The 14,237-nt window shown below is 38.3% G+C and overlaps 1 protein-coding gene across 1 annotated transcript in view; it reads right to left on the bottom strand.

The window, feature by feature from the left end:
* The window catches only part of EFCAB6 (EF-hand calcium binding domain 6), a gene marked incomplete at its 5' end in the record, with an annotated part of 66,812 nt that extends 53,855 nt beyond the window's left edge, over positions 1 to 12,957 (bottom strand). Inside the window, 3 exon segments of the mRNA XM_010190950.1 lie at positions 9,194 to 9,201; positions 9,467 to 9,497; positions 12,788 to 12,957. Of these exon segments, the coding sequence (XP_010189252.1) occupies positions 9,194 to 9,201; positions 9,467 to 9,497; positions 12,788 to 12,957 (209 nt within the window).
* Between the last annotated feature and the right edge of the window lie 1,280 nt (positions 12,958 to 14,237).

Genomic DNA, 14,237 nt, shown 5'->3' on the forward strand with positions numbered 1-14,237 from the left:
AAAACCAAAATGCATCAAAGTTTATCAAGTCAGAGCACACATTGATTCCAAGGCCTAAATTGTGCAAACTTTTCTTATGTATAGCTTGTTTTACAGAAAAAAAAAATAAAAATTGAATGATACTACTCTGAAGTATTTCTTTTGCAAATGGAGATCCTAGACCTCCAAAACACAGGCTTAGTCATTAATGAGCCCAAGTTTCTACATCAGCTAAGGAGCCACCTTTATCTTTTAATACTTCTTCAGTTAACATGAGAAGGCTAAGCTAACATGAAAGAAGTTAGTGGAAGTATTTCCATTGATATTAAAAGGAAAAAATATCTCTTATGGTGTTTTTTCTCTTCCTGGATCCCAAGTAAACCACTTCCATACATTTTTACTTCTGAGGAACTGCCAGAATACCTTTCTTTCTCAGGCCCTACAAGAAAGCCCATGGACTATAAACTCTTCTTGCTGAAATACCATAACCTTCACCAATAAGCCATTAAAATAAATAACAATTAAATATTTAGTAACTTTTAAAGACAGAAAAGAAATTAAATTAAAGGGTATGTAATGTGTCCCACTTGTACCTATTTTACATCTATTATGGATTTACTATAACCCATGAAAAGGAAAGTTAGAACAATTATTTTTGTTAAATTTTAGAGCATGCATTTCCATATAAGCAAAATGCAAAAATATTCAGCAGTCTTATTTTATAGATTTATTAATTGTGTTTTATAGTATTCCCTAAACTTGAAGGTAATCTTAACATATTAACTTTTATTCTAAAAATATGCTAATGAAAAGAGTTCTACTTTGATCTGAGCAGCGCACAGAAGATTAACTCTAAGCCTCCCAAAAGGGATCAAAAGATGACAGTGACTGGTGACTCCCGTCTCAGGATCTCACATGAACTCATCCACTGAAGACACCCAGTCTTCTGAGATATCTGCTCTCTTGCCTGAACACAAGAGGTTGCCAAAATATTACCAACTTTACCTGCCCCACCTGACTGATTATTATAACCTCCTGTCTATCTGTCAACATAGGCTTTGCCATGAATGACGCTGAAAAAATGAAAAAGTAATTACAGGACAGGTAATGAAGGTCAACTCAAGTGTTCTCTATACCCTTCCTCCTTAATGAAGTTAAGACTGAGGAAAAGGCTGGATGTGTCCTGGAAATAAATCAATGATTACTTGCAGGATGCCATCTAAAAGACCATCTTCTCCATCAGGGGCTTATTTACAAAAATCTCTCTTTATCTACTAGCTGTCTATAGCTTTATAACCTAGTAGAGAAGCCTTAGACTAGTCTGAAGAAAGGACCTGACATAAAAGCTCATAGGAAGGTATTAACCACAGTCACTTAGCTGAGAACTTAAAACTACTTGGAATAGGGTATTACATTAAACAGTCATCGAAGAGACAAAACCAGACAGAATGGATCAAGCATGCTGGTTCTCAGTACATGAATATAAGAAACATGGTATAAGGAAGAAGACCTGGAAGTCCTTATGGTTCATGGAAGATCCTGGAATCTTACAGTTCAGGAAATTAAAACTTATTTAGAGTTCTACTGATAAAAACCTAGAAAATATGAATGTTACAATGGTAGGATGCATACTATACATCACTGATGTGAAAAACAAGATTTGGATTTGAAGCTCTTGGAGATTTAAGGTTTTTTTCTGTGAAGAAAAAAAAAAGCAGCAGCAAAATCATGCAAGGTAACAGAGCTGGTTGTAATTGGTTGGGTAATGATTACAGCAGAACACAGGTTGTCCATCAGATTATCAGAACGTGTCAGTGACATCTTGTTGATGCTGCAAAATCTAGTGAAGAAGTCTAATTAACACAAAGAAACTGCTTGAAAAGGTGAAATACAGCTTAGGCAGGAATGATGATAGAATGACAGACTTTATGACACTTGTAAAAGGCAAGCAGGAGAACAGTGAAAGAAAAGTAGATTTCTACCTTGTCAAGGAAGTAGAGTCTCATGGGAAATGGGTCTAAAGGGAAAATAACTTAAGGAGAGCTGGCAGTGTGTCAGTGAAACATGCCATCACAGTGTAAGAGAGAAGCATGAGTATATACGACCAAAATCTGAAAGGCCACAACACAATGTGAAACTCAGTATAAAAATTATCACAAGTAATGAGAACTCTATAAATTCTTCAGTAATATAAAAGGGATCAAGAAAATATTTGGCTTTCTATTCAACAGAAAAAGAAAACTACTAACAGATTGCATTAAGGGGATGAAGCACTTAAAGCCTCTTTTTCTATTGGTCTTCAATAAAGAGTCAAATATAAGCAGGCTGCTTGTACAATGAACACTAACAACAAATAAGGAAAGAGCAAATTACAGAATATTGCTGTGTGTTCATATTGGTTCTTAAAGCACTGCCTAAAATTGTCTTCCAAATTTCTGCAGAAAAGCAAACACACTACCTAGTTTTAAAAAGAGGGAAGGAGAAGAACCGGATAGTTACTGACATATTTCTAAGGAATCTATTCCTGCTTTCAGGCAGTAATTAGAGTCACAAAGAGTTCAAAGCCTGTTAAGAGACACAAGAGCCACTAGGGATCCTTGAGATCTACCCTGATTTCAGGCAAGATTATATTTTAAATTATACTCCCCTCCAACCAACACCACGTTTCCCTTAGTTTCCTAGGGAAATAAGAGTCATGCGATCAGCGTTTTAAGCCACATCTGTCATTCTTTCCTCTAAATTTGAAGTCCATCTACCAATTTCAGTCAAACTTGAAAGGGGTAGGGGTCTTCAGATACAGCAGTTACAAGTTTTGTGAAACTGACAGTCATCAAAAGAAGATAAATTCTTCATTCTCCTAGTTAGGAAGGCAGGACATTCTCTTTTCCAGTAGTTAGCAGCTAGCCAAGGAATCAGCATATGTGCTTCTCTGGGCTAGTCATGTACTGTCTGTTGCCCAGCTGCCAGCTTGAAGTACTCAGTGCGAAGTATGTTCTTTTATACCTTCAAGTAATAATTCACAAGTACATTTACCAACTGCGTGAGACACCAAACTCTACATCCTGCACATTCCCATCTCACTGGGACTGGGTCTCAAAGTTCTTCATTCAGGCCTGACACTAACCATCTATTCTAACACATCAGTTCTGGGTGCCAGAATGATTGCTGAAGGTACGGATAAAGCTCCAGATGGTGGCTCAGCAGAACATAGGGACAGAGTTATTTACTAGTGAGACCACTGATTTATGTTTTAATTTAGCGTACTATGTCCTATTGACAGAACTGTATTCCATGTTGGTGAGTCATCTGCATTTTTTTACATCTTGCCAGCTCTCTGCTTTGACAGTCTATCAGTAGAAATGTCATTGGACCTCAGTAAAAATAACCTTGGAGAATCTCTGAAAGATCTGCTCTTATCAATACAAGAAGAAAGCTCTTTCAACCTCAAGAACGGGAGGGACAAGCTCAGCTTGCAGAAAAAATAGGCTGATTTCTTGATTGAAGCACAGTTCATATTCTGCTTTGGGAACTATCTTGAAATGCATCTTCAGGAACATTCTGTTCCCAAAAAAACATTACAGAGAAGGAACCAGCCATAGGGTCTTAGATACTTCCTAGTGTTTCACAAAAGCAAATTAGGAATGAATTTCAGAGAGAGAGGCAGTCTGCTAAAAGTCCTGAGGATTAAGTTGAAGGCCATTGTCGAACAGGATCATTCACAGATAGGGACACCTTAACCACCCCAACCTCTTAAAGACCTTACAGGTGTAAAAATGTGGAAATATCGTAATTCCACTCATTGCAGACCATTGGTCCAAAATCACAACTTTGGTACAAAAGAGGACAGGTTTGCTTTCCTAGAGAATTCAGGTAATATTTCTTTTCCATTACTGGTCATGAATTCTTACTAAAGAGAGGAGAAGACATAATTTGGCAAATAAGAGACACACAGAAAGAGGTAACATCAAAATTCATAAGGGTACTGAAGTTTCATTTTAGTAATTTCAGGAGGAGGGAAAGGAACCTTGAACTCCAGGCTAGGAGGCTTAGAAAGTGTTGGTACCAGAATTGACTTGTCTACCACAGAACATCACTGGGGCAAGAAGAACTGAAGGGAAGATGTAAACCACTGCTTATACTTAAAGAAGGAGCAACTCACCTGTCCTAGCTCCAAGACACTGACCAACTCAAGAATCAGACATCTAAAGGTTTTAAACTTGTCAGAATGTCTAAACCAACAGTTCTGCTCAACATCATAAATAAAAGGTCAGACTTGGTATTTTTGCAGCATGTCTCAGCTTTCTGCACAAGGGATTGACTCACTCCTGCGCTGGCCTGACATAGTAAAATGATTCAAGCCATGTGCCTGAGAACTTGTCTCACACGAAGGGCTGGCTGGTAGTCAGGTAACACTTCCAAACACTTGACATCTGCTCAATAGCCCAATAGACTGACTGCACCGTATAAAGCAATTCAAAGGTCTCAAAGCCAACAGTCACCTTGACAAGAAGGTAAAGGAGATTGTGTTCTTTTTAAAAATATCCCAGAAGGCTTTTATCATCCAAGACCTCGCTAGGAGAGACAGAAGCATCTCCCAGCACCTGAGAGGCCTTCAGAAGATGGATAGCATGCTCCCCTGCTTTGCCTTTCTACAGCAGAGCTTGGCAAAGAGTGATAAGTGGATTTTGGTGAGTGCAAGCTGTCCTTCAGCAGGCATTTGAATCCTCATATTGCTTATTAAAATGTCAGATATCCACTGCAAGTTTTTCTGTGTTCATGACAGAAAAATGAAGGTCCTGTGGGCCTATAAACCATTCTGTGAGACCACTGCCGAAGATTGCATTAAAAGTGGCACTAAAATTGGTATTTCAGGCTCAGACACCATTGTTTATATCTATGTTTGGTGTCCCTGCAACATTTGGCCTCCATTAAAAAGTGTATGGAGTTTCTGTGGCAAGGCTCTGGACAACAGAAATGGACTTTTTGAGCCATAGGATTAGGCTGCCAGTTCTGACATGCGACTGCACAGACAAGGCGAACCCTAAAGCTGCTCTGAAGGGGATTTGGACGGGGACTTAAGAAACACAGAAGTGCTGGGTTGTTGAGCAGCAAACAAAAAAGTCTGAGGAGAATATGGAGCAAGACAGGGCATACTCCTGTCTTGAGAGCTGTTGACAGAAATGTGAGCTTTGCATAAGGCATACTGTTTCATGGAATACCAGCCTAAAAATGAGGGAAGATAGACAGTGAGCATGCCTCCATGGACATATTAGAGTAAAACATTATCAGGGTTCAAGTGAAAGGAAATACATATTTTCCACATCTGACCATGCATGTAGATTATCATAGAATCATAGAATCATTATGGTTGGAAAAGACCTTTAAGATCATGAAGTTCTACCATGCCTACTTCTAAACCATGTTCCTGCGCACCGTATCTGGGTGGCTTTTAAATACACCCAAGGATGGTGATTCCACCACTTTTCTGGGCAGCCTGTTCCAGCCTTTGATAACCCTTTCAGTGTGGAAGTTTTTCCTAATGTCTTACCTAAACTTCCCCTGGCATAACTTGACACCATTTCTTCTTGTCTTATTGGTTGTAACCTGTGAGAAGAGACCTACACCCACCTCTCTACAACCTTCTTTCAGGCAGTTGTAGAGAGTGATAAGGTCTCCCCTCAGCCTCCTTCTCTTCAAACAACCCTAAGTCCTTCATCCGCTCCTTATAAGACCTATTATCAAGACTGTTCACCAGCTTTGTTGCCCTTCTTTGGACCCTCTCCAGCAACTCAATGTATTTCTTATACTGCCGTGCCCAAAATTGAACACAGTACTCAAGGTGTGGCCTCACCAGTGTCAGTACAGTGGGACCATCACTTCTTTAGTCCTGCTGGCTATGCTATTCCTGGTACAGGCCAGGATGCCATTGGCCTTCTTGGACACCTGGGGACACTGCTGGCTCATGTTCAGCCAGCTGTTGATCAACACTCCCAGGTCCCAAATGGGATGCAAATAATGTAAATTCATAATAAAAATATTTTTAAGAGAAGCTGATCTGATTACAAGGGAAGGTTTGTTGTTTCCCCCTCATATTATGCAGGCATTTACATATATTCAAAGTAAAAAGTGAGGAGCACCAATAGGTCATACATCTTTGTAATCTGAATACCAATATCAGTGATGCTGGTCCAGCTGGAGGCTATATCTGTGGCCTGCAGTAGTCACAGCCATCAGATATGCCAGAGTTCCTGATCCTCTGAGAATGTTCAAATAATGAGCCGCACTGATTCTATAGAGGATCACAAGCTTAGTCTTCAGATGTTATCTAGAGGGCAAAACCCTAATTTCTGAAAGATGCAGTGAGGTATAATCCTTGTGGACCCTGTAAAGTGAGCTCAACTATTTTTACCTGAATCCTAGTGTCTTTTAAGAATGATCTATGTGTGTTTTCACTCCTAATGCAATGCTTTGAGTGTTGTACAATTTTGAATATATGTCTGCGAAATGAGAGATCAGCCCAGTACAGTACATATCATTAGAAAAACAGCATGTATCCTCAGCCTGTCTGAAAGTCTCCTTTCTATACATATTTTTTCTTTGCATTAAATAGAAAATTGTCTGTAATAACAGTACCTTTTTGAAAGCTCTGCTTGCCTTTTTTCTAATCTCTTTGTTGTTTTTCTTTTGATATATGTGAGCTTATACCATTTAAGTCACCAGAAAGAACACCAACTTTTAAGTTATCCAAAAGCATCTTGTAAAAGATTCCATCAGAAGAGTTATACTTGTATTTATAGCATAACCTGGATAAAGTAAGAATTTAAAATAATTTGGGAGTTTGAGAACAATGCGTAATACAAAAGTCTTAAGGCAAAGACGATCAAAGTAACAAATTTCATTTCCTTACACAGTTAAGGGCATTATTCCAAAGGCGATCCCTTGGGCACTGGTCACCGGCTTTCCCAGGCTCCTTCTGTAGTCTACAGAGAAAGCAGGAACCCAGCTTAAACTCTGTGTCATTACCAGGAGGAGCTCCATTGACTCTAGAAGAAACCTAAGGTTCAAGCCTCCCCTACCTGCTCTATCTTTTGTGAAAAACCCTTCCTAATTAAAACTTGAATTATATGGTGGACACTTGGAAGAAACTTGGCTCACCTGACACCGACCTGTCAAATTCAGATGCACTGGTGGAAGGAAGAGCTAAGTTCACAGTCACTGCACAACTAAATCTGTCAGAAATCATGAATGAAAGCCCTTGTTCACCTTAACTTGCTGTCTGGCATATGAAGACAAAATAAAACCACTAGCGGCCTAAGTTAATATTCCTGGATGTGAACCTTAGCAGCCCAGGAGCAGACACACTGTTTGTTCAGCACCTTCTGTTATTCTGAGGGTAACTTCTGGAGAAGAGGTTGAGTTGGTAGTTCCCTGGTTCTGTTAGATTATCCTCGTAAATCACTCCTGTGTAAGTTAGCAGAGCTCATGAATCAGAGAACTTGTCAACACAGTGTCGCTGCTTCACTGAGCTGTTCAGCCTGCCAGGATTTCATTCTTGTTCATAAAGGTTTGGGGCATTTCTGGATGAAAGCAGAAGGCTCCTGTCCTTGTGCTGGGGATGCATGGCATTCTCTGCACTCCACTTATCTTAAGTGTGTGTTCTCTTTAGAATAACACTAAAAAAATACCTGTGGTAAGAAACACTTGTAACTTAACTTATCAAGTGCCTCAATGCCTTCCTTTTGAAAAAAGAAAATAAGATCAAAGCTTTCATTTCTTTTGAGAAGTCTAATCCACACCATGTACACTGCAGGGGAGAAAGTGTCAGGGCCATGAGAGAGAGGGGGAAGAGTCCCCATTTTCTAGTATTTGTGAAGCCCTGTTCAGCTAAAACAAGTGTAGCCTTCATACAGAAAATGGCTGTGAACACTACAGAGCAACATCTGCTTTGTGAGTGTAATCCATAAAAGGCTTCCAAATGCCCTTAAAAATTGTTCCCTCTCTTCCCCAGTCTGAATGTCATCTCACAGGAAGCCATCTGGGACAAGCATGCCAGCTATTCTGCTGCAACGATAGCAGTATTGTCCTCAAGTGCCTCAGGATGAGTCACATCAATGCAAAAGTCCAATTATAGTAGAAGCCCCCCAAAGCAGAAGTATCATTTCAAATAAATAAGACTGATGTAGCTGAACCACTGGAATTCAGAATGTAATTCAGTCACTTCATCACCTTTTACTCAAAAACCCTGCATTCCTTGAAGCACCGGTGCTAAATCCCCAATCTGGTTATGACATTCCCAGCACAGATGTGATAGTCTTAAGCCTAGTGTGCATGCATTTAGAAGAGTCAATTACTTTATTTTTGCTTATTATTTTAAAATACAGCCTTTTTAAACCTGGCACTTCTAACCACTTTAAAGCAGCGAATGAACAGTGCCATCCACTGTTTCTCTGCATAATCCACAACATTTTCCTAGGATAGTCTTAAATAAGATTTTAAAAAAAAATTAATGCCACATTTGAAACAAAGAAATATGGATTGGTAAAAATACGCAAGTCAAAACATATTTTTAAGGATTCAGGCTAAATCATAGTATGACAACTCTAAAAGTAGATTACAACAAAGGAGATTTTTAAAAATACCTCCTCACCAGTGGATGAGACATTCTAACATAATTCTCTCTATTGTTACTCATTTATCCTAAAACCGAACACTTCTCCAGTCAAGTAGGCCATCTGTGGCATTGTTGAATAGAAATTCTCTCTTCATCTTATAATAAGAGTTACATTTCTTCTACTGTGTGATCATCAACTCTCTAGAACATTACTGTGAGGAATGATACTGCTAAGAATAGGTGCCTTTAGAAAAGTTTACTACAGAAGAATTAATAATATGGTGTGAATGAGACCCTGACATGGCCAATGCAAGACTCTATGTCCCCAGATGCCTTTGACAATGGAATCCAAACCTTATCTTTTAGTTGTATACTCTAGATGCTATTCCTATAAAAAGATTCCAAACTCATCCCATCTATGGTGTTACACATCTCACTTTGCTAAACACAGATACCTGCACTTTTCAACAATGCCACAGTTCAATGTGCTCAAAGTTCACCGTAACAGAAATCCTGAAAGCATTATATCCACTTCTTCCTGTGCTTTGCTAGAACACAACCTTAGCATTCAGTATTTCCCTAGACTGGTCTAACAAGACTTACCTTGCATCCTTTTAAAACAAAGGGAAAACAGTCATTGACTGCAATGATGAATGAATTAAACCTTAACAGTTTGCCTCTCGTTGCTTGACTCTATATTATTTTCCTATAGGGAACGTTTAGACTTTCAAGGAAAGACCACTTTTCAATTCAAAGTGGCTGTAATCCCTGACTTTTCTCATAGTACAAGATCTCTCATTGACACAAATAATGGTAGAAACGTTATTTAGAAAATTGTATAACTGCTGAGTCCCAGGTAATTCAAAGGATAATTACCTGTTCATGATCAATGACCACTGATTGTATACTACAAAACACAGAGCTATAAAACTGACAGATGATGAAAGCATGTAGTTATAGCACACTGTGCCGGGAACATGACTTTTATGAACCCAATGCATAGTACTCAAAGTTTTCTCTAAGACATTTATAGAAAGGAAAATGCGTACAGTAGAATTGGTTTTACTGATCACGCTCATGCTCATTCATATTTCAGGATCAAAGATTATTTTCCAAAAGCCATTTCCTATTGATGCTGTTGTGTTTGCTCCTCACACACAATGATCAGCAGGACACTGGGTTGTAAGGGTCAGACTGGAACTGATTTCTTTGATTTTCCTATTATGTTTTCAAAGGTAGGAAAGAATTTCACATCCTTCTGAAAGTCACTGGTTGTAAGCAGAGAGCTCCTGAGAGAGTAGATTAGACCCGATTATAACCTGACTGAAATGTTATTGCAATAAAATGCCTAATACAACTCCCTCTTCTTTGGACATAGATATTTTGACCCCATGCTCCCCATGCTTGTGGCTCTTTTCACTCCCCACTTCGGGGATCCTGCTCATATTGAAAATGAGATTTCATGTTGACAATATTAAATTTCAATTCCTTGTTCTTTACAGGAACAGTCTACTGAGGAAAGACATAACATTAATTTAATTTTTTTTTATTACATTGTGTTTGGAAATACTAAATAATGTTTGATAATGTCTTGGATCTCTAGCACATTGGTTGCTCATTTGTAGAAAAGGCTGTCTCACTCTTGAAATGCTGAAATAATGTCAAACTCAGAAGAGTTTCCAGCATGGAACTGTTATGAAAATAAATAAGGGATTTACAAGCTGATCACACGAGGAACGGGGCATATCTTCCACCAACCTTTTCTATATGCTCAAGGCAAACCAAAATACTTAATGCCTCTGGCAAGAGTTGTCATATTAAAAGACAGGAAGAAAGATATGGTAAGAAAAGATATCAAATTAAATCTGTTATATCTCACACATCCTCAACTTCATAAATTGATGATCTGACAAAGAGGAACAACACAGCCGTAGGACTTTTCTTAGATGACCTCTGTTAATAGTCCCAGTACACTTAGGATCATAGGACTGCAAAGCCTTATGAAAACCTTTCCAATTTTCTGTGATTTTATCTGAAAGGATCTCCTCCACCTAACAATCAAATGAATTATTTTTCAATAAACAACAGGCCCCAAATTTACTTTTAAAAATGTTTATTCTGAAAACTGACTGAAAAGTGACTGCAAGAAAGTGTAAACCTTACTTCATAGATTTACTTCTTTAAGTGACTGAAGAGATATGTTTACTGTCTGATAACAACGCAGAGCTTTTACTGTTGTTTCTCCCCTCAGTCCTGTAAAACTAAATCCATGAGGACTGAATGAATTGCAAGTGGTACTCAACTTAGGGCATAATTTGAAGACAATGGGCTTGCACAGGGGAAAATAATGACAAAATCTGGTTTACTGCATCTTCTTTAGGATCTGTCTGTAGCACTAGCAGTTAGTATAGAAGTGTTTTTACTTGTAAATTAAAGCCAGAATGTTCTGAGAAAAAACAAACACAGGGTCACATTTTGACAGAAAATCTCAACATAATTGCAGATCTGACCAAGCACCATACTATGCAAATTTTCAGATGAGAAGAAAGAGGGGGAGATGCTTACTTCCTGCCTGGATTTCTTAACTGGCTGGGGGCCTAGATTGTTTCCAGCTTCTGGTTCTGCCCATTGCTGCTTTTAAGATTCTTTTGACCAAATTACTTCTGAGACATGATAAAAATGAAGAGATTTATACTAAAAAAAATTGTCCTCTTTTATTTTTACTACCTGTAATCTGTCTTTTCTACAGGATAAGCCACACTGATGAAGCTAGCATCACAACTCAAGACACAAACCAAAAAGATTCCTTGACACTCAGGCTTCTTTGCAGCTGCTTTTCATCAAGATCTGGGTACAAACCCAGCCACAGAGCCCAGAACAGACCTGCTTCTCAGGGCATAATCGCTCTCCAACTGTGAAACCACAACCACCAGCATGGCTGCTGTGCCATTCCTGGTGGTATTTCATCTCAAGGTGACAATGTTCTATGATGTTTAACAGTTCCTTTACCTGCTTTTCCTCATGCTAGCATTTACTTCATTTGGAATGCTTATTTTAAGTGACAAAAATGGGCAGTTATCTGTGTACATCTCTAATATGACACTAACCAGTTAATTTGTAAATACAACTTAGTGTGCACATCACTTGCACATGTAGGCGCAGTCAGCATTTGCATTTTCCCCAGCATGCTAATTTTACAACTATTAAAGTTTGCCCCTGAATTTCAGCCAGACCATTATTCTACTCAAAACCAGCTGGAAGGGACTTGAGCTGCTGCATCAAATGTTGCTATTGTTGGAGCCATCAGAGTGGAAAGCAGCCTGTTTCAGCTCCTAACATCAAAGCCTTACAAAGCAATGCACACCATTCAGGGCTGTTCAATGGGACCTTTATTTTGTGTGTCTAGTATCTCTCTTGACACTACTGCTTTCCTTTGATATTTCTCAAAAACACTATCAAGACTACCTAAGACAAAGCTAAATATGGAGTTAGTTGACATAATAATGCAAACCTAAAAGAGAGTTGATATTGAAAATTATGAAAAATTATGAGCAGCTTCTTAATACTGGGAAGTAGATTTGTAAACTGTGGCTTAGGTTCTTTCCTAGAATAATTTAGCAAGCAGGAAAATATTGACTTATTTCTACCAAAGGAAACGAACATACTGCACAGAACTATTGGCTGAATTTCAGGATATAACTTCTCTGTACCTTCAGTGAATTGTTCTAAAGGAAAACATTATGAGATGACTGCAAATTCAGAAGGTGTCAAAGCTGTACCCATGAAAATATCCAATGTCTGTGTAGTATACAGCATATATTTTGAACCAATGTATATTACAAAGAATAATAGATAAAACAAGAAACAGGAAAATATCAGCAAAACAGATGTGACAACCGAAAGCAAAGCAGTACTGCTGCCATTCCTTCTCTGCTGTACACACATGCATGAGCTAGTGATTCTGCTGGAGTTTTCAAAAACCTCCAGTAACTGTGAGATTGCTTTCCAACTGTTGCTTCAGAAAGAAGAGTCTAGAAGTGTTGATTATGATTATATCATTGCTGGAAAGAATGTGAGCATACTAACTTAGATAAAAGCTGTATGCAGAGCATAACATTTTACCAAAACACAAACCATCATTTTTCCACAGCCATTATAAAAAAGGTTATGATTAAAGAATTAAAAGTAAACACTTACTACTCATGCTTTTCTTCAAAAAAGTCTAAAAATTCATGGTAGTCAAGGTATCCAATCTGTTCTGGATCAGTTATCTCAATTAACTCCTGGAAGCCTTCATCTTTTATTTGAAATACCAAGTTACGTAAAACACGATGAAGGTCATTTCTTGTGATCTTTCCATATTGTTTCTAAGACAAAAAAAAGAAAGCATGCATTAAAAAAGAGCAAACGTTTACTAAAGCAATGACGATTCCAACATGCCATTCTACACTGCTAGATCATCCTACAATAACTGAGAGCTCTGTAGCTGTTTCAGTAGTCTGTGTATACTGAAACTAGTACTTTTACTCCAGTTCCCAGTGAACATACAACTGCAATATTTACTGGATGAAAGAGTAAAACTATGGGCATGAAATTATAATGATGTTCTTATTACCTTGGGATAGATTATTTAGTTTGATGGTAAACTATGCCACTAGTGAGTGGATACATAAACTTGCATTGCACAGGACAGCTCACGTTCAGGTCAGTTTAGCATTTTGTTCCTTACCTGGTCTGGAAACAATGTCCACACAAACTTGTGTTTGACTGAATAGCTGCTGGGTCTGAGTAGACTTGACTCACTTGAGTCGAGTTGAGTCTAGGTTGCTGTTACCATGTACCCCAAACATTGCCTTAAGTCCACGCAAAAGTCCATCAAGCGATGTCTGTTATTAGATCATAACACGGCACTCAGCATGTTCATAGACAGCATATAAACCTACATTTATCAGTGCTCACTCATCCATGGCAGGATTTTCTTCATTATTAGCTTCAGAAAAACAACCAAAATCTCAACTAAACTTTTTATATTTGAGCATAGCTTTTTCTATCTATAGCAGTTTTCAGATGCGGTCTGTGGCCATGACAGTCCATAAGGCCAGAGTAAACGCAAACACTTCAGTCATTACAAAGATTTCAGTTAAAGATGAAATTATAAGTACATCATGAGCCCTGAGACATTCTGACTGTTGACAGTGGTACGTTGATCCAAAACATTTGAGACCTACAGATGTTGGACTTCCTCTTTCTTTTCTCATGCTTCCTTTGCATTTTTGTATGCATCCTTTAAACCAGCTATGCTGCTAAGCTGGGTCTATTGGCATTCTTGACATGACTACTAAGGGTGAATCAGCTCTCAGGGAGAATCTTTATCCATAGCCTGATGCCTGGTCACATTGTCATGCCAGTGGATATTCATTAGGACTGTAAGGTAATAGGCAATAGATGTATTCATGCAACAGGATCCGGATATTTTTATTTTGCTACACTTAAATGCATAGTTTTTCTCTCAGTTCCCATGGTGAGTAATACCCATAATTTATGTAGAAGAGTTTAAAATATGGGCTTATACTAACTCTTTTCTATGATTGTCTGTTGGATTTTATAATTTAAAATCTGTTCCTGAACTTATACTTTTTTTTATAAT

Source organism: Mesitornis unicolor, unplaced genomic scaffold (genome assembly GCF_000695765.1).
Source record: "Mesitornis unicolor isolate BGI_N332 unplaced genomic scaffold, ASM69576v1 scaffold19668, whole genome shotgun sequence".
Classification (NCBI taxonomy): domain Eukaryota; kingdom Metazoa; phylum Chordata; class Aves; order Mesitornithiformes; family Mesitornithidae; genus Mesitornis; species Mesitornis unicolor.